The 25,405-nt window shown below is 42.2% G+C and overlaps 1 protein-coding gene and 1 non-coding gene across 6 annotated transcripts in view; both read left to right on the top strand.

Annotated features, from left to right (window-relative positions):
* Positions 1-1,025: 1,025 nt before the first annotated feature.
* The window catches only part of PARP6 (poly(ADP-ribose) polymerase family member 6), a 38,079-nt gene continuing 13,699 nt past the window's right edge, over positions 1,026-25,405 (top strand). For 2 of the 5 annotated variants that reach the window (XM_049777853.1, XM_049777851.1), the window contains exons 1-14: positions 3,367-3,710; positions 7,080-7,277; positions 8,318-8,395; positions 9,374-9,468; positions 9,832-9,892; positions 10,125-10,215; positions 11,013-11,079; positions 15,531-15,680; positions 17,472-17,682; positions 18,963-19,016; positions 20,577-20,672; positions 21,217-21,309; positions 22,846-22,971; positions 24,487-24,552. In XM_049777853.1, coding sequence (XP_049633810.1) covers positions 7,275-7,277; positions 8,318-8,395; positions 9,374-9,468; positions 9,832-9,892; positions 10,125-10,215; positions 11,013-11,079; positions 15,531-15,680; positions 17,472-17,682; positions 18,963-19,016; positions 20,577-20,672; positions 21,217-21,309; positions 22,846-22,971; positions 24,487-24,552 — 1,191 coding nt within the window. In that variant the 5' untranslated portion in view covers positions 3,367-3,710; positions 7,080-7,274. Of the gene's footprint in view, positions 1,100-3,365; positions 3,711-7,079; positions 7,278-8,317; positions 8,396-9,373; positions 9,469-9,831; positions 9,893-10,124; positions 10,216-11,012; positions 11,080-15,530; positions 15,681-17,471; positions 17,683-18,962; positions 19,017-20,576; positions 20,673-21,216; positions 21,310-22,845; positions 22,972-24,486; positions 24,553-25,405 lie in introns of those variants that run through there. The other 3 variants (XM_049777852.1, XM_049777854.1, XM_049777856.1) reach the window with 3 other exon arrangements.
* On the top strand, positions 2,703-2,866 carry LOC126030525 (U1 spliceosomal RNA). Its single transcript, XR_007503131.1, has one exon. It is a non-coding gene; the product is annotated as a U1 spliceosomal RNA (small nuclear RNA).

The following is a 25,405-nucleotide window of genomic DNA, read 5'->3' as shown; positions in this document are numbered from 1 at the left end:
TCTGAGGTAGGTACTTTGTAAGCCTGATAACCCATTATAAAAAGTAAAAAAAAAAAAAAACAAAAAAAAAAAAAAACAAAAAAAAAACCTACGTAAATCACAGAGTCTAAATAAAAACAAGTGGCTGGAGCAATAGCACAACAGTATTTTTTATCCAAAATAAAAATAAATAAATAAATTAAAACAAGAAAATATTCATTTTCTGAGGTGCTTGGGCCTGGGGAGATGATGGAGGCCAGGAAGATGGTTCTAGGAACTAATTAGTGAGTTTTGCCTGCCCTAGGACTGTGTGGTTCCCTGCACAATAGCAGGGAGTGACCACTGAAGAGCAGGGGTGTATCCTCTACATAAAATAATAAAATAAGAGCCGAGGCATTTTACTCTCAATTTCAAAGCAGAGTTCTTGGAGTTAGCAGGACTTCAAGAGGCCTCTTTTTTGTTTGTTTGTTTGCTTTTGATTTTTGGGTCACACCCGGCAGTGCTCAAGGGTTCCTCCTGGCTCTGCACTCAGAAATCGCTCCTGGCAGGCTCGGGGAACCATATGGGATGCCGGGATTCGAACCAATGACCTTCTGCATGCAAGGCAAATGCCCTACCGCTGTGCTACCTGTGCGGCCCCAAGAGGCCACTTCTGGCATGACAGCCATCCCCATTCATTCCTCCGAACCACAGGGGGCGCCACAGTCAAGTCGGCGTCTCCGGAGCGCCCTCCTGGCACGCCTCGAGCCCTTCTCGTTTCTTGTGGCTCCACGCACTCAAGGCGCAGGCGCCCTCCCGTCCGCCGCTTTCCGTGGGCCCCTCCCTCCCGTCGCCCGGCGCCGGGGGCGGGGCCGCAGCCAGGGGCGGTCCGCGCGGCGATTGGACGGCGGCGGGCCACGTGACCGCCTGGCGCCCTCACGCGCGTGCGCGGCGTGGTTCCGCGCGCTCGTGACGGCGCGGCGAGGCGTGGGGGGGTGCAGAGCGACCTCGCCCGCCCACCCGCCCGGCCCAGCGCGGCTCGGCCCGGCCCCCGCCCCTTGGCCTGCCGCTCCGCCCCCGCGGGGCGTCCCGGGCCGCTCGTCCCCCTCGGCGGCGGCCGCGCGCGCGGCCCGGGGTCGCCGTGAGTACTCGCTGGCGCGGCCTGGGCACGGCGGGGCGGGGCGGGGCGGCTGGGCCGCGCGGGCAGGATGCGGGCCCGGGTGGGATGCGGACGGATGCATGGATGGAGCGCGGGGCCCTGCTCGTGGAACAGGTTTCCTGCAGGCCGGGCGGGGCCCGCACAGGGCGGACAGGCCTTGGGCGTCTTGGAGGGTCCCGGAGAGGACATTCCCGGAGCATCAGGCGTTGCTAGGTGCAGATCCAGAGTCCACTGGGCACGTTCCCAGGCTGCTCGGACCCGAGGCCAGGTTGTCTCCGTGCAAGACGCCCGCCCGTGCACCTAGGAGCTTTTGATTTTTGCAATTCTCCAGGAGGCCAGGATCCCCCTGGACACCCCTAGATTGCACCAGGAGACCCCTAGAGCAGTGTTTTTCCACCTTTTCTTTATTTTGTGCAAAAGCACACTTCCTTTTTGCTTTTCTTTTCTGTTTTTCAAATGTTTTTTTCAGTTTGTCACAATACAAAGAAGGTCAGGTATTGACATCAAATCAGTTATGCTTTAAGAATAATGTTTAGGGCCGGAGAGGTAGCACGGAGGTAAAGGCTTTTTTTTTTTTTTTTTTTTTTTGCCTTGCATGCAGAAGGACGGTGGTTCGAATCCTGGCATCCCCTATGGTCCCCCAAGCCTGCCAGGAGCGATTTCTGAACATAGAGCCAGGAGGAACCCCTGAGCACTGCCGGGTGTGACCCCCCCCCCCAAAAAAAAACAAACAAAACATAAAAATAATGTTTAGATTTGTGCTGTTTAGAATGGTTGAGGATTTCGATACAGATATTTCTGTCTTGTGTCATTTGACAAGCTAGAAAGGATGCTTTATTGCTTGATTATTTATTAAACTATACCTATTAGTCATTCTCTTAGGCAACACATAGACTCAAAGCCAATTCTCACTTTCCCCACCCCACCCCCCAAGGATTCTGATTTCTTCTTTTGCTTCATCTCCTTCATCACCCAAAGTTTCATTTGTTGTTTTCTTGAGGAATCCCTGAACATTTCTTGGGAGGACAGGTACACAGCAAGCAGGTATAGTTAAATATTGAAAGAAAGTGGTGTTTGCCACTGATCAGGTTCTTGAAGTGTGCTTCAGTGAAATAACCTGAGAAGATCTTGGCCATTATCTCCGTTTAATTCTTCGTCTGCACACTTACTTTTTTCATGAAAAAATAAAATCATGAGGCACACCACCTTTAGAAAATGTTAAAAATGTTTAAAAATTGTTTAACTGCCTATATTGACTATAAATATATTTTTATATATAAAGTAATTCTCTTGAATAGAAATCAAATAAACAAAGACATTATTTTAGGAATAAAGTATTTTATAATCCTTCATATTTTCACTTACTCAGTGCGAAACCTGAGCCTCTTTGGTCTTATTGGTGAGCCGAAGCCGCATGTCACGGATGAAATTGGAATTTTTCCCATGGCACAATGGTTGAAAAACGCTGCCCTCGAGCCCTGGCGGTCAGCTCCCCCCTCCAAAAAAACTGAACCCCAATCCCGGGGGCCAGGCTCATCTTCACGCACTGTTTACCTCCATACCTCTTGTTAAGAACAGTCAGCCCATACTTACCTGGCAGGGGAGATACCATGATCTCGAAGGTGATTTCCCCAAGACAAGGCTCATCCATTGCACTCCGGATGTGCTGACCCCTGCGAATTCCTCAAATGTGGGAAACTCAACTGCACGATTTGTGGTAGTGGGGGACTGCATTCGCGCTCTCCCCTGAAAGAAAAAAAAAAGGTCAGCCCAAACTTTTGCAAACCTCATGTGTCTGGGTTCTCCCCAGCACCTCATGGCCCCCTGAAGTCTGCCAGGAAGGACCCCCAAGCATCCACAGGGGATAGCTCAAATCCCAATATATAAAAAGATTCTACTGCCTTTTTTTTTTTTTTTTTAAACCCCTCAGCAGCATACTTGGCCTAATGTAGGACCTATCAGATTGGCGCTGAAGTCCTAGTTCCATCCCATTACTATATGCAAGGGCTTGAGGGAGATCTGTGTAACAGGAACTTTCTGAAACAGGTCACCTCTTGGGTGCACACCTCTAACACATTCTAGGTTGTACTTTCCTATACATACACATTCTCTTGCTCGCTCGCGCTCTTACTCAGTTTCATCTTCTAAAACCCCTTCACCATTTTCCAGTAGCAGTGGGCATTGAGAGTAGAGGGTGTGAGTCCCTTTCGCAGAAGAAGCCTGGTTTTGAAAACTTGCCAGTTCAATTTGTCTCTTTTCCCGAACCAGAAAACTACTCTGAACTACCTTTTCCTTTTTTTGTGGTAACAGCAGACACCAAGCAGCAATAGTCCTTCAAGAAAGGCTGAATTTTTCTTGGCTTCTACAGTGACAAAGACCTTGAGAACGTTAGTACTCCTGACTCTGCTGCCATCCCTCCATCATCCTACCACTCGGCCTGAAACAGCCTTGGTCAGCCTTGGTCGCTTGTTAGTGCCTCCCTGTTCCTTCATTCATCCAGACCAGCGCCTGACTGTTTAAAAACAAACAAACAAAAACCCCACAAAACCAGCCCCCAGATCTTCATGTTTGGGTTCTCAGCTGCTTCTTGAAGGTGAATGGAGTCTTGAATTTTAAAACTTTTTGTATGATTTTTCTCTCCGTGTAGGATACGTTTTTAAGTCTCTTGTGTGTCTTCCATATGATCTAAGTATCAGGTAGTTCATCCATTCATTCACTCATTCAATAAATGTGTTTTGAGGGAAAGAATATATAGTCAGTGGAATAGTTAAAGATACCTGCTACCATGGAACTTATATTCTGGTGGGAGATAAATGCTGTAAGTATATTGTATGTCAGAGCAGTGGGGGAAAATTAAGGGAATGGAATAGAGAATGCTAGTATTTGTATGGAATGATCAAGGTGACCTTTGAACATAGTTAAGAGAGTAAAGGCATAGAATGGATATCGGTGAAAAACATTCTGAGAATGGGAAATATAAGAGAAGGAATTTTTTATGTTTGAAGAATAGCATGGAGATAGTTGTAGCGTCTGATGTAATATTCACATTTCAAGCTGGCTTTCTAGGAAAGTCCCTGCAATAGAAATTATTTAGAAAATTTTCAGTAATGCACAGAAGTTGAGAGTACAAAGAAACCCTCATGCACTCTTTACTCAACTTCACCAACAGTTAACATTTTGTAATGATTTTGTAAAATATTTTAAAGCAAATCTTTATAGATTATCAGGTCATTTTTTCAAAATAATTTAAACTGCAGGTTCCTTTTCTTTGGACGGGGGCATACCTACTGATGCTCAGGGATAACTCCTTGCTTTCAGCTCAGCAATCGCTCCTAGTAGTATTTGAGAGACCATGAGATAAAACTTGGATCCATTGCATGCAACGTAAGTGCTCTACCCACTATGTTCTTGCTGCACCCTCCCTTTTTAAAAAATAGACTAGGTAGTACTGCTGGCTGAAGGACTTCTATTCTACTTGCTTTGGCTTTGTGTTTAATGTTCCCGTCCTCAGTCACTTACCAGGCTTAAATTGCTCGCAGAAAAAGATTGTAGGCTGTTTGGACACATATAGATTTATAACAATGGTTTTCAAATTTAATCGTGTGTCAGAATAATTTGGGGGTCTTAGATCGCTGGATCTCTCTGGAGTTAAGTCTTTAAAGAAACTTCAGAATTTAATTTATTTTGGGTTTATTTTTTGTGGGGTGCCCACACCCGGTGGCATTCAGGGGTTACTCCTGGCTTTGCACTCAGGAATTTCCCCTGGCAGGCTGAGGGACCATATGGTATGCTGGGGATCAAACCTGAGTCTGTCCTATGTCAGCCACATGCAAGGCAAATGCCCTATCGCTATGCTATCACTCCAGCACCCCAGAATTAACATTTTTAGCAGATTTCCAGATGACAGCAATGCTGCAATTCACAGACTCCATTTATCCAGAGTCTTAAGATTCTCTAGAACTGTCAGAGAGAGAGAGACCAAGAGCAATTATGTGTAAAGTTGAATGAGTTAGTCTGAGGCCTGTGCAGCACTTGGAGAGCCTTTTTGGAATAGAAGTGATAGCACGGGCCTGGAGAGATAGCACAGCGGCATTTGCCTTGCAAGCAGCTGATCCAGGACCAAAGGTGGTTGGTTCTAATCCCGGTGTCCCATAGGGTCCCCTGTGCCTGCCAGGAGCTATTTCTGAGCAGACAGCCAGGAGTAACCCCTGAGCACCGCCGGTGTGGCCCAAAAACAAAACAAACAAACAAACAAAAAAAAGTGATAGCACAGTGCTGGGGATTCAATTCAGGGCAGAACATTGACTGTTCATGGCCCTCACCTAGAGACTTAAATTTAATGCTTAAGCTCCAGTCTCATGTAACTCACTTGTTTTTGTGGGCTATTTTTGTTTTGAAATGTTGGTGCCATACTTGATGGTACTTAAATGCTATTCCTGCCTCTGGGTTTAGGGATCACTCTTAGTACTCAAAGAATATTTATGGTTATGGAGATCAAAGGTTGCATGCAAGGAAAGCACCTTAACCCCTATACTGTCTCTTTCACCCTATACTCAGTTATTCATAGAACAGAATACTTGTGTACTTGTGTGTGTGTTAAAAGCCTCTGAACAGTTTTACTGTTACGGCCTTTCTTGTGACCTGATCTAGGACTGAAACTCCTAAACTTTCCTTATTTGAATCACCAGAGAACTTGTAGAATTTCTGATGTCTAATATCCTATTAACAGGGTTGAAGGCCAGACCACAACCATGACAGTTACATCTGATTCATCTCTGAGGGAGGAACCTGGGTCAGGAGTTTTAAGTTTGCTTGTTTGATTCTAGTGTGCTTTCAACTTTGGGAACCACAGATGTAGAGAGCAATAGCAAGTTAATAGAAAGTTTTTTCATGCTAATGTCTTCTCTTTTTGGCTTATTTTTGGTTTGCTGTCCACACCTGGTGATTCTCCAGGATTACTGCCTCAGTGCTTAGGGGTTGCTCCTGATGTTATTTGAGGGACAGCTTGGGTGTGGCCTGGGTCTTCTGCAAAACCTATGCTCCAACTTTAGCTTTCAAGCTGCTTTTAAGGTAACTTTGTGATTTCTTGCCATTAAAGTCTTCATAAATGAACAGATGAAATGAACTTTATCCTGCTGCATATATGGAGATTTTGGTTGGGTTACAATTTGCTGAAATAGAGCTGAAGGTTGTCAGGACTACAAGAACAGAAAAACTATGCAAAAGAGCCAGGAGTTCGTGTATTTTTCTGAGTATTTATTATGACATCACATTTGGGGGATGCATATGTTCCATGATGAGGGCATGTATTCTTTTGGTTGAATAGTTCAGGTCACATCTATCTGAGATGTTCAGTAGTGCAGACTTTCGAAAGTTAGCTATGATTGTCATAGTTTCTAGTGATACTGATATTTGAAATAGAGGTAATGACTCAGTCTTGAGAAATAACAAGGGGTAGAGTCCAAAAATAATCTAATTCTGGGTTGGATAGATTGCTCAAAGTGCTGAGCACTTGCTTTTTATGGGGGAGGCCATGGTTCTAGAATAATAAAATGCCACCAGGAGCAACCCCCAAGTGCCACTGGGTGACACATAGAAACAAAACTAAATCTGATTGAGGATGGGACGATGAAAAATGGCTCTAAATAGAACAGCATAACATCAGGTCTTGCCACCATCACTTTTGGCTTTGATAAAGCATTCTGAACTAGAGCAGGGATTTATGCCTATTTCCAACTCGCCAACTTAAGTAGAACAGCATTGTTGTATGTTTGTGTTGTGTTTCTATGTATGTTCCATTATCTTTAATGAGCTCATATATCAAGTGTGTGTACATGCATGCCTCTTTATTTAAGTGTCTCTATATATGTATAATAAAAGTGTATCCATGAACATGCGTACTTGTATATTTACCACCCACTATTAAGAGGTGATGAATCCAATTGTTGTCTACTTTCCACAGGACAGTGACTTGGTACCATCACTACAGCAGAGCCTGCCACCCCCAGCAGATCTCGTGTCAGCCCCCGATATTGCTCACTCCCTTGTCTCCCTTTGTGGCCTCCTAAATGTTCATCTTGTTGGCTTGGGTTCAGCTGGTGGTATGGAGGGGTGCTGCCTAGCACTGAACTGGGAGTGTGTGTGATCCACTGACCCAATGGTGAGAACTGACTTCTGCTCCACCTGGTGATCCCCAGGGTAGATGGGATAAACTGTAGACCTCACCTGTTTTTTGGGGTATTGTCCTTTCTGCCCTTTGAAAAGTAGGCTGGCTATTTGAAATTAATGAATGGGCATGGAAATACATTTATCCCCTTACCTGTTTTACTATAATTTCAGTACCCATAATTAACTACAGGCCAAAAATGTGACGAGATACTTATAAGGTTCATATGTATGTATATAACTTACTGCAGCATACCATTGTTCAGTTTTAGTGGTTATTGTTAGCCTCTTACTATGCTTGATGTATAAATAGAATTTTATCATAGGTATATAGGAAAAGATAGTATAGGGTTTGTAGTTTTAGGCATCCATTTGGGAACTTGCTTTTTTACCCCCTGGTTAAAGAAGAAATGATTTATGTATATATATACATATAAATGTATATATGTATACATACTTATATATAGGTGATTTTTTAGAAAAAGATTGAAATAATAAGAGATAGGGATTAATACAAGAAAATTTAGGTGTGTGTTTATGAGCTATTGCCTGGTAATGATCTTAGAAATGTGTGCTTTGACCGGGGAGAGAACTCAACAAGCTGGAATGCATGCTTTCATAAAAGAGGCCTCTGTTTGATCACAAGTGCCACTTGATTCTCTAAGAATTACCAGATTTGGCCCTAAAGACAAAAGAGAAAAAGCCAGCTTGTAGTAGAATTTTACATGAGTAGAGATTAACCTTATTCCATAAGTCTTTCCTATCAAAACTTCCATGATGATGCTAAGGCCCCAATTCCCTATCATTTTCTTCAATCTCACCAATTCAAAGTTAGGTTGTAGATATAATCAGATTCAAGAAGAGACTGAGAGTGAGACAGGTGAAAAGGGAGGAATGGTATTGGAACTTCTGTCCCATGGACATTTTGTCCCATGTCTCATTTTTTTAATGAGAATCCCATACTATGTCCCCATCCCCATTTCATGGAATAACAAGGAGACAACAAAGGGAAATAGCTTTACTTTTTATCACTAGGACATCAAAGGCCAGTTCTGGAATGATGATGATTCGGAGGGAGATAATGAATCAGAGGAATTTCTCTATGGAGTTCAGGTGAGACCACAGCCCTAAGACATGTTGGGTTGTCTAAATATGTTTTTCTGTCTGGATATAACGAGAGTGGAAGATTGTTGATCTGAGCAGAAACCTGCCAAGGGCTTAGGTCCTTTTCAAAGTAAAATACACTTTTATGAAGGAAGGCTAGCCATTTGCTCTTTGTTTGAAAGAATTGTTTTCACTATCCAGAGCACACCATCATTCATTAGGATCACATTTGTAAAAGTTTGCCCATTAATGTTACCAGTACTCTGGGTATGATTCTGAACAGAAATATTGGACTCTTTAGAAAGAAGCAACATGTTGGGACTGGAGCGATAGCACAGTGGTAAGGCATTTGCCTTGCATGCGACCAATACAGGACAGATCCCGGTTCAAATCTCTGCATTCCATATGGTCCCTCTGAGCCTGCCAGGAGTGATTTTTGAGCGAAGAGCCAGGAATAACTCCTGAGTACCACTGGGTGTGACCCCAAAAGCAGAAACAGAAAAAAGAAAGAAGCAATATGTTAAATCTTTCCAGCTATTTTTTCAAAGAAGGTATACTTAAGAATTCTGGCCAAGTGGGTCAGAGCAGTAGTCTAGTTATAGGGTGCTTGCCTTGCACCAGGCCTACCCTAGCTCAGTCTTGCACCCCAAATGGTCCCTTGAGTCCATACTGAGCATAGTTGGGTGTGGACCAAAAAAAGAAAAAAACAGCAACAAAAATAAAAAAAAGCTGCTCAAGGCCTGAGGAAAAGTTGGAGGATTTAGTTTGTGAATTCAGCAACACTTGTAGCTAATCTTTCAAAAAAATTTTTAAGAGGTAATAGAGGGAGACTAAAATGCCAGTGAATTCTTCATTTTATGGTCACCTGCAAAAATCTCTTCATAGAAACAGTTTTTTTGCTTATGTGTTTGGTTACTGTTTTAATTCCTGGTATTTCTTTTTTAATTTTTTCTTTGCTCCTATCTTTCCCTTTTGCTGCTGATTCAGGGGAGCTGTGCAGCTGATCTGTATCGACACCCCCAGCTTGATGCAGACATTGAAGCGGTGAAGGAGATCTACAGTGAGAACTCTGTATCCGTCAGGTGGGGACTCCAGGGAAGCAGCACAGTTGACTATGGAGTTTTTAAGGGTTTATATTGTGATGGGGATCTGTGGACATTGATAAATTAGGAGCTTAATAAGAATAGGAGTTGCTCAAAATACTGAACGATTGGCTCTCAGGAAATGCTAGGGGAATATATAGCCTTTTTTCTTAGAAGTTTCCTCTTAATTTAGTTCCCTCTAGGTTGATAGTTTCACCTTTGAGTGAGAAGTTACTGATCATATTAGTGATTTGAGGCTGTAGCTAAGATCCTGGAGACAGCCCAGGTTGCTTCTCTTCCACCTCAGTCTCATCATTTCTTTCTCCCTTAATGAGTGTCACTTATGGTTGCCTCTGTCTCTAGAGAATATGGAACTATCGATGACGTGGACATTGATCTCCACATCAACATCAGCTTCCTCGATGTAAGTGGTGCTAGTCCCTGCCAACAACATGTCTAGCTGGACTTGTGGATTTTATCATGTAGGCCAGGAGTCTTGTTTCTGAGCGCCATATTTGGAGCACATATTCTTCATCCTTGTCTTGCCTAGACCATCAGCAGACAGTGGTGTGTACTGTCATGTGCATGTATGTGTCATACAGGGAAAACTTCCAAGTCTATTCTTCTTGTTCCTAAATTGGAGATTTATTTTTCAGGAGGAAGTTTCTACAGCCTGGAAAGTCCTCAGGACAGAACCTATTGTATTGAGGCTGCGATTTTCTCTCTCACAATACCTTGATGGACCAGGTAAAGATAGTGATTTGGGGTTTAGTGGTATTCTGAGTATGCTCTGATGATTGAGAGTTGTAAGTGAATCAAGAGAGAAGAGTGACAAAGCTCTTGGGCTTAATCTGTAGGCAATGATAGGGGGCTTTGTGGACCCAGTCAAGGTCATTTTCTGTTACCCAATGACCAGTCTCTAAAATAACATTTTGGTTAACAGATTTATTTTCTCTGGTATCCAGATATTCCCATTTACCCACTTTTCAACTATTTATTGGTCTAGTCATTATAATGGCTCCCAGTCTCTGCCATTTGTGTTTGACATTTCACTCTTATTTCACTCTTATTGTTTAGATCCAAGTTTTTTTTTTTTTTTTTTAGCTTTTTGGGTCACACCCGGCAATGCTAAGGGGTTACTCCTGGCTCTGTGTGCAGAAGTCACTCTTGGCAGGCACGGGGGACCATACGGGATGCTGGGATTCAAACCACCATCTGTCCTGGTTCGGCTGTGTGCAAGGCAAATGACCTACCACTGTGCTATCTTTTTGGCCCTAGATCCAAGTTTCTTAAACTGTGGGTTATAACTTCATATGGGGTCACAAAACTTCATAATTTTGTCTTATAATAAATTTATGATTTATGGTCAGTAAATGATTTGTCTTAACTTTTTCTGTACCTATATATCCAAGATCATGTAAAAATGTATTGGGTAAAAAGGGGTAGTAAGTGGGAAAAGTTTAAGAAGCTCTGGTTTAGACTCTATAATGTACTAATTGATTGAACTAATTGTATGCTAGGAGCTTTTCTTTTTCTCTTTGCAGAACCGTCAATTGAGGTTTTCCAGCCATCGAATAAGGAAGGGTTTGGATTGGGTCTTCAGTTGAAAAAGTAAGAATTTTTATCTTTCTGGTCACGGACATATGAGGGAAAGGAATAGGCATATTGCATCTGAACAGACAGACTCTTTATATAGACTTTTTTCTTTCAAAAGTCTAAGAGACTCCCAAGAAAGACAAATTCCGGGAGCTAAATTTGTAGTTCTTTGGGATTGTGTGTATGGTTCTGGGGTGTCTGGCTTAGAGAGTTTCTGGAATTAATAGGGTCGCTAATATTTTGCATTTAAGGAAAAGTACAGTCCTGGTATTTAAGGCAAGTTTTTTTTGTTTTGTTTTTGGGTCACAGTGGCAGCATGCTCAAGGGTTACTCCTTGCTCTGTACCCAGAAACCACTCCTGGCAGACCCGGGAACCATCTGGGATGCTGGGGATTGAACCTGGGTATATCCCATGCAAGGCAAATGCCTACTGCTATGCTATTGATCTGGCCCCTAAAGATCTTTATATTTCCCTTGCCTGAGAGTGGACTGTAGAAATTCCATTTGAGTTTATTGGTTGTTGAGCACCTTGCTAAATAGTACACAAAAAGAAATGGGCTTTAGATTCTGTTGTCAGTGAAATTCTGACTCAGTCATGTTCTTGTGGAAGTAAATATGTAAGGAAAAAAACACAGTTAAAGCAAAGACTTGTTCTGACAGCAGCTAGCGAACTGTGAATAAAGAATAAAAAGGAAGTGATTAATGAATTTCAAGCATGCATAGACAGTCTTGTGAAGCAGGCATACGTGTAAGAAGCTCCAAATAGCAAAATACTGTTAGTGAATACGATAACTGGGAATTCAAGCTGGGAGAGTAAAAAGACATGTAGTGGTATACAGTATGTTTTTTATCTTTTAGGCATTTGGAACATTGAAAAGTTACAAGCAAATAAAAGGCATAGTCTGTTCTGTTTTTGAAAAACCATTGTAATAGCATTTGAAATATCAGAAGGAAGTAAGACATGGGACCCAGACTAGTTTAGTAGGTGGCTTTTTGTAGAAGTTAAGACACATTACAGGCTGAACCAAAAAGTAACTGTTGATGAAAATAGACATGAAAGAGATAAGAGATGCTTGTGGGTATAAAGTCAGTAAGAATTGAAGACTGAGGATAAGTTGTATGTTGTTGTAAGAACCACGGGACTGATCAAGAATGCACCCAATAGTGTTCTTGCTTCACAGTTGTGGAGGCACTTTGGTTAAATCCATGATGTTTCCCGCCCCATATTATGAAAATTCTTCTGTTTACAATCTAAATTCTAGACAAACTGTAAAAACACTTAATAGGTATTTAAGATTAGTTTGTGTAATGTGGATAGAAAGTTACTTCTGGGGCTGGAGAGATAGCACAGCAGTAGGGTGTTTGCTTTGCATGCAGCCAATCTAGGATGGAGGGTGGTTCGAATCCCAGCATCCCATATGGTCCCCCGAGCCTTCCAGGAGTAACCCCGAGTGCTGCCACGTGTGACCCAAAAACCAAAAAAAAAGTTAATTCTATTTTATTTATTTTGGTTTGGGGGCCACACCCTGTGGTACTCAAGGCTTATTTCTGAATCTGCACTCAGGGATTATTCCTGGAGGGCTCAGGAGAATATGAGGTGTCAGGGATTGAACTCAGGTTGACTACATGCAAGGCTGGTGCCCTACCTGCTGTATTACTACTATGGCTTCTTAAAAATTATTTTTGTTTTAAGTACATTTTTGTTTCATCTTGTTTTTGAGCCAATTTAGCAGTGCACAGGGATTATTCCTGGTTCTGCACTCAGAAATCACTCCTGGTGGGCATGGAGTACCATTTGTGATGCTGGGGGTTGAATTCAGGATGGCTATGTGCAAGACAAGTACCACTGTACTATTGCTCCAGTCCCTATTTTAAACATGCTTGAAGATAATTTGGGATATTTAAATGGAGATGCTCAGTTAATAATTAGATAATGTGGATTTTGTATTTAGGTAAATGTTCAGGGCAATGTAATCAGTGTAGGGCTAGGAATTACAATTAGTGTATAAGATTGCTAAAAGAGAACATAGAGTGAAAATAAAGCAGGAACAAGGATAAAAACACTGTTTAACATCCATACGAAATACCCAAATAAACCAATAGTTTAAGCATAGTAGGAAAGAAGTACTGAGAAAAGGTACATCAGAGATATGGAGAAAAATGGGAAGAGAATGGTATCACAGGGAAGGGAGGAGAGTCATACAAGAAGGTCCAGGAGCAGAGAAGGTAGCGCAGAGGGTTAGAACTTTCTTAAATGCAGGGAGCCCCAATTGATTACCAGCACTGTATGGTCCTCTATGATTGATGCTGAGGAAGGACTCTTGAGCATGCCCAGATGTGGCCCATCCCAGAACCAAAAAGATAAAGAGGGCCAGATGTCAGGGATTGAGAAAGAGAATATAATTGGTTTCTGTCGATTTAATATCAAGATGAGAGCAATTAGAGCAATTGTAGTGGAGTGATAACAAATCCTTGAACCCAGTAAGTTGAACTATGAGTGATTGGCGATAGAGTGAAAACAATAAGTATGGCCTTAGAAATTTGAAGAGAAATAGGAGTTTTCATTTAAATTTCTACTAAATTAAAAAATAAATTGTAGGGGCCAGAGAGATAGCACAGCAGCGTTTGCCTTGCAAGCAGCTGATCCAGGACCTAAGATGGATGGTTCGAATCCCGGCGTCCCATATGGTCCCTCGTACCTGCCAGGAGCTATTTCTAAGCAGATAGCCAGGAGTAATCCCTGAGCACCGCTGGGTGTGGCCCAAAAACCAAAACAAACAAACAAAAATAATAAATTGTAGGGGTCGGAGAAATAGCATGAAGGTAAGGTGTTTGCCTTTCATGCAGAAGGTCATTGGTTCAAATTCCGGCATCCCATATGGTCCCCCGAGCCTGCCAGGAGCAATTTCTGAGCATGGAGCCAGAAGTAACCCCTGAGTGCTGCCAGATGTGACCCCCCCCCCAAAAAAAAATAAATAAATAAATTTTAGGGGCCAGAGAGATAGCACAGTGGTAAGGTGTTTGCCTTGAAAACGGCAGACCCAGGACCAATGGTGGTTCGAATCCCGGCATCCCGTATATGGTCCCCCATGCCTGCCAGGAAGGATTTCTGAGCAGAGAGCCTGGAGTAACCCCTGAGCACCACCGGGTATGCCCCTCCTCCCTCCAAATTATAAACTTCGGAAAGGAGTTGATAGGAAAGGAGACAAATATGGGCAAAGATCTAGAGTAGAAATAGAAGAGCTGATCCTTTATAGGAGGGCTACCTTGTCTCAAGAATGGAAGGATGAAAGTAAGGCTAGGATAGAAACAGATTTAGTAGTAGCAATGGAAAAATTAAGGGAACTGTATCTTATAGCTTTATCTTCTCTACTAAGTAAAAAGGGAAGTTAGCAGTTGCTGATACAGTTCAGAGCTTAAATGGGAATTTCAGTTTTCAATGATTTAAAGTAATGTTGGTAGTGAGGGTAAAGAGGTATTTTAGGAGAGTACATTTCAGTGTATAATGGTCCATATTAGGGATTTTGTTTTTGTTATTTTAGGCTACACCTGCTGCGCTCAGGAGTTACTCCTGGCTGCCATGGGGGACTATATGGGATGCCGGGGATAGAACCCGGGTCTGTTCAGGTCGCTGTGTGCAAGGCAATCGCTCTGACCCCCATATTAGGAATTTTGAAGCATATTTTTCTACAAGTATCTTCGTAGTCACTGGGTTTGAACTTTAGATGTATGCATTTTATAGTTCTATTTTTTTTTTTTTAATTATTTAGGGGCCGGAGAGGTAGCATGGAGGTAAGGCGTTTGCCTTTCATGCAGAAGGGCAGCGGTTTGAATCCCGGCATCCCATATGGTCCCCTGTGCTTGCCAGAGGCGATTTCAGAGCATAGAGCCAGGAGTAACCCCTGAGCACTGCTGGGTGTAACCCAAAACCCAAAACCCAAAACCCAAAAAAAAAAAAAAAAAACCTTTAAAAATAATTACTTTATTTAAATACGGTGGTTACAAGTTTGTTCATAATACAGTTGGATTATAGTTCTATTTCTTTTCTTTTTTTTTTCTTTTTTTTTTTTTTTTTTTTTGGTTTTTGGGCCACACCCGTGGTGCTCAGGGGTTACTCCTGGCTGTCTGCTCAGAAATAGCTCCTGGCAGGCACGGGGGACCATATGGGACACCGGGATTCGAACCAACCACCTTTGGTCCTGGATCGGCTGCTTGCAAGGCAAATACCGCTGTGCTATCTCTCCGGGCCCTATTTCCTTTCTTTTTTATTGGTTTTTGGGCTACATCTGGTGGTACTTGGGTTACTCATGGTGGGCTCAGGGACCATATGAGAGGCTGGGAATCAAACCTGGGTTGGCTACTTTAAAGGCTAACATCCTACCCTACTGTACTATTGCTCCCACTCTATTTCTTGTTCTATTGTTTTACTACTCCTCTCTGAAAGTCTGTTCTTTTTGACTACTTAGGATCCTATGTATGTTTACATCCCAACAATGGAAACATCTAAGCAACGATTTCTTGAAGACACAGCAGGAGAAGAGGCACAGTTGGTTCAAGGCGAGTGGTACTATCAAGAAGTTCCGGGCTGGCCTCAGTATCTTCTCACCAATCCCCAAGTGAGTGCTCTTCGAGATGCTGATTATCTGTAATAACTTTATTATATCTTACCACCTCTTTTACCCTATCGATTACTTCAGCTTATTCTGTCTTCTATAGGTCCTCTTAATTCTTTTACCTTTAACACCTTCCTGGTAGTTATGTCCCCTTTGTATTTATCTTCTGCTCTTAAAAAATTGAACTGGGACCAGAGCAATAGCACAGTGGCAGGGTATTTCCCTTGCATGTGGCCAACCTGTGACAAATCCCGGTTCAATCCCTGGCATCCCATATGGTCCCCCATGCCTGCCAGGAGCAATTTCTGAGTGTAGAGCCAGGAGTAACCCCTGAGTGCCACCAGATGTGGCCCAAAAACAAACAAAAGAAAACCAAAAAAAATTGAATTAAAGGGCTGGAGCAATAGCACAGCAGGTAAGGGTATTTGCCTTGCATGCAACCAAGCCAGGTTCAAATCTCTGATATCCCATATGGTAGCCTGAGCTACTTGTGATCCAAAAACCAAAAAAAAAAAAAAAAAAAAATGTTTTCTTTTAACTAAAACAACTGGCTGGTATGATTTGAAGAAATGTATATTAATCTCTCCATCTGTCCTTTCTTGACTTTCATCATCATTTACTTTTTTAAGAGGTACATTCAGAGAATAAGCACTACTTTAACACAGGGTAAATTGGTATAGTATCAAGGGTCTAGGAATACACATTGCTTCATTTTTGAGCCTGGGCCTACATGGTCTTTTCTTCTACTTCCCCAACCCATGCTTGTGTATTGTGACCTTCCAAAAGGCAAATAAAGACCCAAGAATTATAGCTTCCGAAGGTACCATTTCTGAATCAGATAAGTTGTTTGGTGTATTTACTTCTTTTGTAGAATTTAGTGTCAAGTACTTAATTCTCTCTCCCACTCTCCCACTCTCTCTTTCTCTCTCTCTCTCTCTCTCTCTCTCTCTCTCTCTCTCTCTCTCTCTCTCTCTCTCTCTCTCTCTCTCTCTCTCTCACACACACACACACACACACACACACACACACATTGTTTGGCTGTACTTCTTAGAGAATTCAGTGTCAAGCATTTGATTATGTGTACATAATTATATAATAGTTATGTGTACACGCACCTTTGAGTGAAACAGGCATTTTCTCTAATGAATTATACATACACGTGTGCATGTTACATGACTAAATGAATAAATGAAACAGGCATCTTCTCCAAGGGATTATTACATATAAACACATAAACATACTCACACTTAAATTAAATTGGCATCTTCTTTAAGCCCAGTGGCTATATAAAGATCTGTTTTTTTCTCTGCCTTCTCTCTGTTGATCTACCTTGAAGAACACATAGATAATGACATAGAAGTTAGACTTAACGTCAGACATAAAGTCAGAACTTTATTTAAATATCATGATTTACAAAATTTCTTACAGTACAGTTATTTCAGTATTGTTTCCAACACCGATCCTACCATCATGTCCTTTCCTCCACCAATATACCCAGTTATCCAAAACCTCTTCCTCCACTTAGCAGACACAAAATAATCTAATTTATATTGCTGGTTATAATATATCTCATAATGGTGTTACTAAAGTTATTGTCTAAAGATTTACTGAACTGTTAGGTGCTATTTGACAGATCTGTTTCGACTTTAAATCCAGTGAAATTTTCCTTTAGTTTCTCTTTAGCCTAGCTCAGTTCACCTATCATGGTCTGGGACCCATTTATCTCCATTCCCTGTCAAGGGCTTCTTTTATAATTTTATAAATCCCTTTTTTATAACTTTGCTTCCCTTCCAGGTCTCCCAGTTTCCCTATCATACAGGATTCCATGCTGAAGGGCAAACTGGGTGTGCCAGAACTTCGGGTTGGGCGCCTCATGAACCGTTCTATTTCTTGTACCATGAAGAACCCCAAAGTAGAGGTGTTTGGCTACCCTCCGAGCCCCCAGGCAGGTCTTCTGTGCCCCCAGCACGTGGGCCTCCCTCCCCCAGCACGGACCTCTCCTTTGGTACATGAGTTGGGCAGGTTTGGCTTTGGGTGGCAGGGTGGGAATGGAAATATGGAGTATGATTGGTCAGGTGTCATAAGTCAGGCTTAGGAATGGATTCTCAGTGGGTGGATGAAACCCAGTGGACTTTTTTTAGAAGCAGAAAATTAATATTGAAACTGGCCAACTTTTTTCTGAAGCAGAGTGTCTGGTATTGGGCAGCACAAAGATGTCATGTATGATTTATTTAGTTATAAACATGGGCCAGGCTTTTGCTTAGCATGCACCTGAGCAGGTTTTTTTGTTTGTTTGGGTTTTTTTTGTTGTTGTTGCTTTTTTTTGGATCACACCCAGCAGCGCTCAGGGGATACTCCTGGCTCTATGCTCAGAAATTGCCCCTGGCAGGCACAGGGGAACATATAGGATACCAGGATTTGAACCACCATCCTTCAGCATGAAAGGCAAATGCCTTACCTCCATGCTATCTCTCTAGCCCCACCTGAGCAGGTTTTGATCCTTGGCATCCAGTGTGATTTCTCTGAACACCTCTGTGAGTTATTTCTTTGTACAAAGCCAAGAGTAAGCCCTGGCATTACTGGGTGTGGGCCCCCCTCAGAAGAAGTTATAATCAGTTACTGTACTAACTTTCCCCCCTACTCTGAAGAGAGTCAAGGATAAGTGGGTCTTTTTCCTGAATGTTTGACAGAAATATCTAAAAGACTTCTCTTTAGCTTTAGGACTTCTTTTTTCTTGGTTTTTGGGTCACACCCGGCAGTGCTCAGGGGCTACTCCTGGCTCTATGCTCAGAAATTACTCCTGGCAGGCACGGGGGACCATATGGGACGCCGGGATTCGAACCACAGACCTTCTGCGTGAAAGGCAAACACTATCTCTCTGGGCCTCCCCTTTTTTTTTTAAATTTTAATTGAATCACTGTGAGATAGGAGTTAAAAAGTTGCTAGTTGAGGGGCTGGAGTGGTGGCGCTAGCAGTAATAAATGAAATAAATGCCTTGCCCACGCTAGCCTAGGACAGACCACAGTTCGAGATCCCCCAGCGTCCCATATGGTCCCCCAAGCCAGGAGCGATTTCTGAGCGCATAGCCAGGGGTAACCCCTGAGCATCACCAGGTGTGGCCCCAAAAAGACAAAAAACAAAAAAAAATGTTGCTAGTTGAGCTTTAGGATTTCTTAGGCTGACTGATGCTAGAGTTTAGCTACTTTAGGAGTGTCATAGGTGATGAGTTTATCAAGACATCAAGTTTATAGAAGGCTCATGAGATCTGTCTTTAACTTCCATCAGGTCAGTGGTCACTGTAAGAACATCCCCACTCTGGAATATGGATTCCTTGTCCAGGTAATCAAATCTAAATTCCTTTTGTTCTACCCATCTAAATATTCAACTCCTCAGTCACTTAAATATTTACTCAGTTGCTCTAATCCCAATACTATACTAAGTATTATGCACATAAAAAAAGAAAAAGAAGATAAAGTTTTTATCCTCAAAAAGCTTAGATTAAAAAAAAACCACCGGGGCCAGAGTGGTGGCGCTAGAGCTAAGGTGTCTGCCTTGCCAGCACTAGCCTAGGATGAACCGCGGTTCGATCCCCTGGTATCCCATATGGTCCCCCAAGCCAGGAGCGACTTCTGAGCACATAGTCAGGAGTAACCCCTGAGCGTCACCGGGTGTGGCCCCCCCAAAAAAAACCGCTTAGATTGCAGAGATGGAAATAATACAGGTGTTTGTTTGGTATGTGGCCAACCTAGATTTCATCCCTGACATAACACTTAGAAATACTCAGGGATTACTTTTGGCTCTGCACTCAGGAATTATTATTCCTGGCGGGACTCAGGGAACCATATGGAATACTGTGGATTGAACCTCATGTCGACAGAGTGCAAAGCAAACACCTTACCCGCTGTACTGTATCACCGACCCCCGCAAATGGTTTTTTTGTTCTCTGTACGTACTTTGATTTGCATCTCTGTTACCTTTTTTCTTTTCATTTCCTCTGAATCTTCTCATATTTACCTTTTGCAATCAAAGCTCTGCCACATTTCCCATAAGATAAAATCTTATCTAGTATAAAATCTTATCTATTATATAGGCACCTATGAGTCAGTATTATATGCTTCCTTAAATTATAATTAAGTGTATATATTGCATATTACACCTGTTGGAGTATAGGACCTGAAAAGACCGTTTTTTGCATCATTGTATAATTAAGGAGACTTCATTGAGCTGTGCACATGGTAGGTATTTAGTATAACTGCATTAAATTAAAGTATAAAAGCCCTTAGATATTTCTAACAGTTCAGAATTATGTGAGATGATAAAAACTTTATGTTACACACAGCCTATATAGTTGAAAAAACAATGTTAAGATAGAATATTAAAAAGAGGGGCTGTCGAGGTGGCGCTAGAGGTAAGGTGTCTGCCTTGCAAGCGCTAACCAAGGAAAGACTGTGGTTCGATCCCCTGGTGTCCCATATGGTCCCCCCAAGCCAGGGGCGATTTCTGAGCACTTAGCCAGGAGTAACCCCTGAGCATCAAACAGGTGTGGCCTGAAAAAAACAAAACAAAACAAAACAAAAGAATATTAAAAAGAAACAAAAATATCATGTATGGCCCAAAACCAAAACAAACAAACAAACAAATAAAAAAAACTTTCAGGTTATTCCTGCATTGCCTCTGGATTTATGCTCTCGGGGTCATTTCTGCTTTTTGACCAGTGCACTGGCTAATTTTCCTAAGTAGTTGAAATGACTTCTCAGATCTCCACTTAAACCTGCAAGAATAGAGTCTACCTTAGACATCAGGATGAAAAAGAACGAAGTAACTGGAAAAGCATCAGAAATGATTATCCACTCACGTCTTTACTTCCAAAAGGTTTAGTAACATGTCTTCTCTCTCCAGATCATGAAGTATGCAGAACAGAGAATTCCAACCTTGAATGAGTATTGTGTGGTGTGTGATGAGCAGCATGTCTTCCAGAATGGGTCTATGCTCAAGGTATAGCTCTTCTGTTATCTTCTTCCTTTGACCCTTAGGCAAGACTCCTTTACTCCTCACCATTTCTTCCTTTCTTCCTGAGTCTGTGGTTTAAGTCAGAATTATATCCATAGCCTCTGAGACTAGAAATATTTTTTTCTCATGAAATCTCAGCATCCTTGTATAGAAGCATGAGAAGCTATGAATATTTTGGTGTTATTTCAATATTTAAAAAAGAAATTGGATATTGATCAAGATGGTTGGGTAGGACACTATCCTTCAGGTCTAGGTTAGAAAGAAACCACCAGTTTAAGGAGAGATAGGAGCAATGTTATGGAAGTTCAGAAGAAAGGATCTCTCATTATGTAGGCAGGTCATTGATGGCTTCATTGGCACTATGAAATGAGGCTCTCAAAATAACCCATAAGGCATTTTAAGTAAGACTTCACTTAGTTTTCCTGACATAGAAGGCCCCAAATTCCTGCCTCATTCTAGAGTTGTTACGGTCAGGATTGTCTTTTTCTCCCTCCACTCCTTCATGTCTCTTTACTGTATCCATATTCAGCCAGCTGTCTGTACTCGTGAACTGTGCGTCTTCTCCTTCTACACCCTGGGAGTCATGTCTGGAGCTGCAGAAGAGGTGGCCACAGGAGCTGAGGTATGAGAAGCATAAGGGGCTAGGGTATTGGGATCAATAAAGACAAAGGGATTTTCACTACTTGGAACTTAACTTACAGAAATTTTTTGATTTGAGAACATTTCATATGAGGATATTCACTTCAATAATATTTGTAATAGATTTTTTTTTTTAACTTTTTTTATTTTTTGGTTTTTGGGCCATACCCAGCGATGCTCAGGGGTTACTCCTGGCTGTCTGCTCAGAAATAGCTCCTGGCAAGCACGGGGGACCATATGGGACACCGGGATTCGAACCAACCACCTTTGGTCCTGGATCGGCTGATTGCAAGGCAAACGCCGCTGTGCTATCTCTCCGGGCCCTGTAATAGATTTTTTTTAAAAAAGAAGGTTGTAATTAACTTTAGGGAGTTTAGTTTAATTATGATATATTATTATTATTAGGTAAATATATGTTACAATTTATGGATAGAAACTATAATAAATAAGGACATACCACAATGTATGATATAATTCTTTAATTTTTATTTTTGGGGGGTCCACATCCAGTGACACTCAAGGGTTACTCCTGGCTGTGTGCTCAGAAATCACTTCTGGCCTTGGGGGACATATGGAATGCTGGGGATCAAACTCAGATTTGTCCTGGGTCAGCCATGTGCAAGGCAAATGCCCTTCCACTGTGCTGTTGCTCTGGCCCCTAAAATTTTTTTATTATGTAAGTAAAATTCTATAAGAAAAATACCTATAAGGATATACACCAGATTTATCAGTAGTTGTTTGTGTCCCAAAAACATTAAAAAAAAAAAAAAGAAAGAAAATCATCCCCAAACAAATCTCATTTGCACCCAGCAGTGCTCAGGGGTTACTCCTGGCTACCTGGCTCAGAAATAGCTCCTGGCAGACACGGGGGACCATATGGACTCCAGGATTCAAACCAACCACCTTAGGTTTGCAAGGCAAACCGCTGTGCTATCTGTCCGGCCCCTGATTTTCTTTTTTTTAATAACCTTTTAAAGCGTTGTGACTTAAAATTTTATAATGAGTTTTCTTTTTTTTTTTTTTGGTTTTTGGGTCACAGCCAGCCAGGGGTTACTCCTGGCTCTACGCTCAGAAATCACTCCTGGCAGGCTCAGGGGACCATATGAGATGCCGGGATTCAAACCATCGTCCTTTCATATGCAAGGCAAACACCTTACCCTCCATGCTATTTCTCCGGCCCCATGAGTTTTATTTTCTAATTAAAAGAACATATTTGGTTTTAAAAGTTCAGAAAGAAAGGAGGATTGAGGAGCTGGAGCAAATAGTACATCAAGTAGGGAACTTGCCTTGCATGTAACTGACCCAGGTTCAATTCCCAGTATTCTATCTGGTCCTCTAGTCCACCAGGAGTAATCCCAGAGCACAAAGCTAGGAGTCCTTGAGTACCTCCAGGTGTGGCCCAAAAACCAAACTGGAAAAAAAAAAGTGCTGAGAGACATCAGCAGGTAGTGATTCCTACCTGGTTATTTCTATTACTGGAAATCACATTAACTTCTGTCCCTCTTTCCTTTCCTCCAAGGTGGTGGATCTGCTGGTGGCCATGTGTAGGGCAGCTTTGGAGTCCCCTCGAAAGAGCATCATCTTTGAGCCTTACCCCTCTGTGGTGGACCCCACTGATCCCAAGACTTTGGCCTTTAATCCTAAGGTATAATTGCTTGGGAAGAAAATCAGGGCACAGGAACATAAAGTGGGAGACAATATTTAATCGAGTTTACATAAGAGCTTGGAATTGGGCTGGAGAAATGGCATGGAGGTAGGGCATTTGCCTTGCGTATAGAAGGACAGTGGTTTGAATCCCGGCATCCCCTAAGGTCCCCCGAACCTGCCAGGAGTGATTTCTGAGTGTAGAGCCAGGAGTAACCCCTGAGCGCTGCTGGGTGTGACCCAAAAACAAAACAAAACAAAACAAAAAAAGAGCTTGGAATCAAGAATTGTAGAGAGATAGTATAGCAAGTGGGGCATTTGCCTTACATGTGGCTAATCCAGGTTTGATCCTGTCATCCCATAAAGTCACCCACTTCAGCTAGGAGTGATCCCTGAATGCAAATTCAGGAGTAAGCCCTAAGTACATCTGGGGGTTGCTCCAGCCAACCCCCAAAAAAGGAACAGTTTTTTCTTTCCTCTTTTTTTTTTTCTTTTTTTAATGTTTTTTGGGCTACACTGGTGGTTCTCAGGTAATTCCTGGCTCTCTGCTCAGAAATTACTCCTGGCACGGGGTTGAAGAGAAAGTACAGTGATAGGGCACATGGCTGACCCTAGATAGAACTGGGTTTGATTCCTGGCATCCCATCTGGTCCCCCGAGCCTGCCAGGTGTGATTTATGAGCACAGAAGCAGGAGTAACTGCTTGGCCTCAAACCAAAAATAAAAAAATTACTCCTGGCAGACTCAGGGATCGAACCCAGGTTGGCTGTACTTTTGTTCCAGCTCCTGAACACGTATTTCTTGGGATTTTTGAATTCTAAAATTTAGTTGTTTAAATGAATATATAACTGAACTTGTCAGGGGCTGGAGTGATAGCACAGGGGTAGGACATTTGCCTTGCACACTGCCAACCCAGGATGGACTCAGGTTTGATCCTCGGCATCCCATATGGTCCCCTGAGCCTTAAAGGTGCAATTTCTGAGCACAGAGCCAGGAGTAACCCCTGAGTGCCACCGGTTATGGCCCCAAAACAAAACAAAATGAAAAAACCTAAGCTTGTCAAAAGGGGAGAGGAATTAATACTAAGTATATCTTGGTAGGGAATAGTAAAAGGTCTGGAGTCAGGAAAACTTAGATTCTATTTTGAAGTTTTGTATCTCTCTTGCTGAATGGTGTTAAGACTAGTCACTTCATCTTTCTGAACTGTGGATTTATGGTTGTAGTTTGTTATAAAAACATGAGATAATGTGTATAAAAAGTGCTTTTATAGTCAAAATTTCTCCAGCAGTGAAGTGGGGAGAATACTATTTACCTAATAAATATCTATCATATTTATGTCTTCTTTCTCAGAAGGGAGATAGAAATAGAAGATAGATATTTATTGTCAAGAAATAGCTATGACATACTACACTGTTTCCCTAGGGCCTGGACTTCTTTTGTATATTTGGCTCTTTTTTTTTTTCAATCACATCTTACTTTATCCTCATCTTCTCTTCTCTTCTGTTGATTCTCCACAGAAGAAGAATTATGAGAGACTTCAAAAAGCTCTAGATAGTGTGATGTCCATACGGGAGATGACCCAGGTATTCTGCTTTCTGCCTGTGCAACTTAGGTGTCTGGTTCTGCTTGGAATTTGTGGGAGTGGGATAAGGATTGAGAGTTGCTATTTAGATCATCAGTGAATTTTCATTAGTCGGCCTTCTTTAGCTTTCCCAAATTTTGTTGTTTTGTTAACTGTTAGTCTCTTTCTCCCTCCTAATCTCTCAGCCTTTATCTTTCTTTGCTGTTAATTCCTTCACAAGTTGTTCATATTTAATGTTCCTCCATAATTCTCAGGGAGTTAGAGAAGGGAAAGACCTCTTCCAGAGCTGGGAGAGTTTGGAGCAGGGTTTGAAAGTAAGGAACTAGACCCAGGGGCCTGCATCTTTTGTCCTTCTAGGGGTGGGGCAGCCACATGGAGCAGTGACCATCTTTTGAATCAAGGCTGTCTCTCACCAGAATTCCCCACCCCTCATCTGCAATCTCTGCATGAATAGACATTCATTTGTATTCAGATTTACAGATGGGCCTCTTCTCAGCAAATCTTATATATTATAGATCAGTCTAAGATGAGACACACCAAGGGGTGAAGATTCCTTTTTTCAGAGGGGTCTTTATTTTATGTAGTTTTGCCACAAGATTCCTTAGTTTAATAATTCTGGAATATTGATTTTATTTTAATTTAAAACCAACTTTTTTTTTTTGGGGGGGGGGGGTGTTTGAGCCACCCCTGGCAGGCTCGGGACCATATGGAATGCCGGGAATGGAACCTGGATCTCTCCCAGGTCAGCCACGTGCAAGGCAAACACCCTACCACTATGCTATTGCTCCAGCCCCCTAAAACCGACTTTTAAGAGCTGTAGGAATTGCATAAAAGGGACACCCATCTGTATGTTG

This window comes from Suncus etruscus, chromosome 1 (genome assembly GCF_024139225.1).
Source record: "Suncus etruscus isolate mSunEtr1 chromosome 1, mSunEtr1.pri.cur, whole genome shotgun sequence".
NCBI classification, from domain to species: domain Eukaryota; kingdom Metazoa; phylum Chordata; class Mammalia; order Eulipotyphla; family Soricidae; genus Suncus; species Suncus etruscus.
Note: the sequence above shows the minus strand (reverse complement) of the source record. Positions and strands in the feature narration are given on the sequence as shown.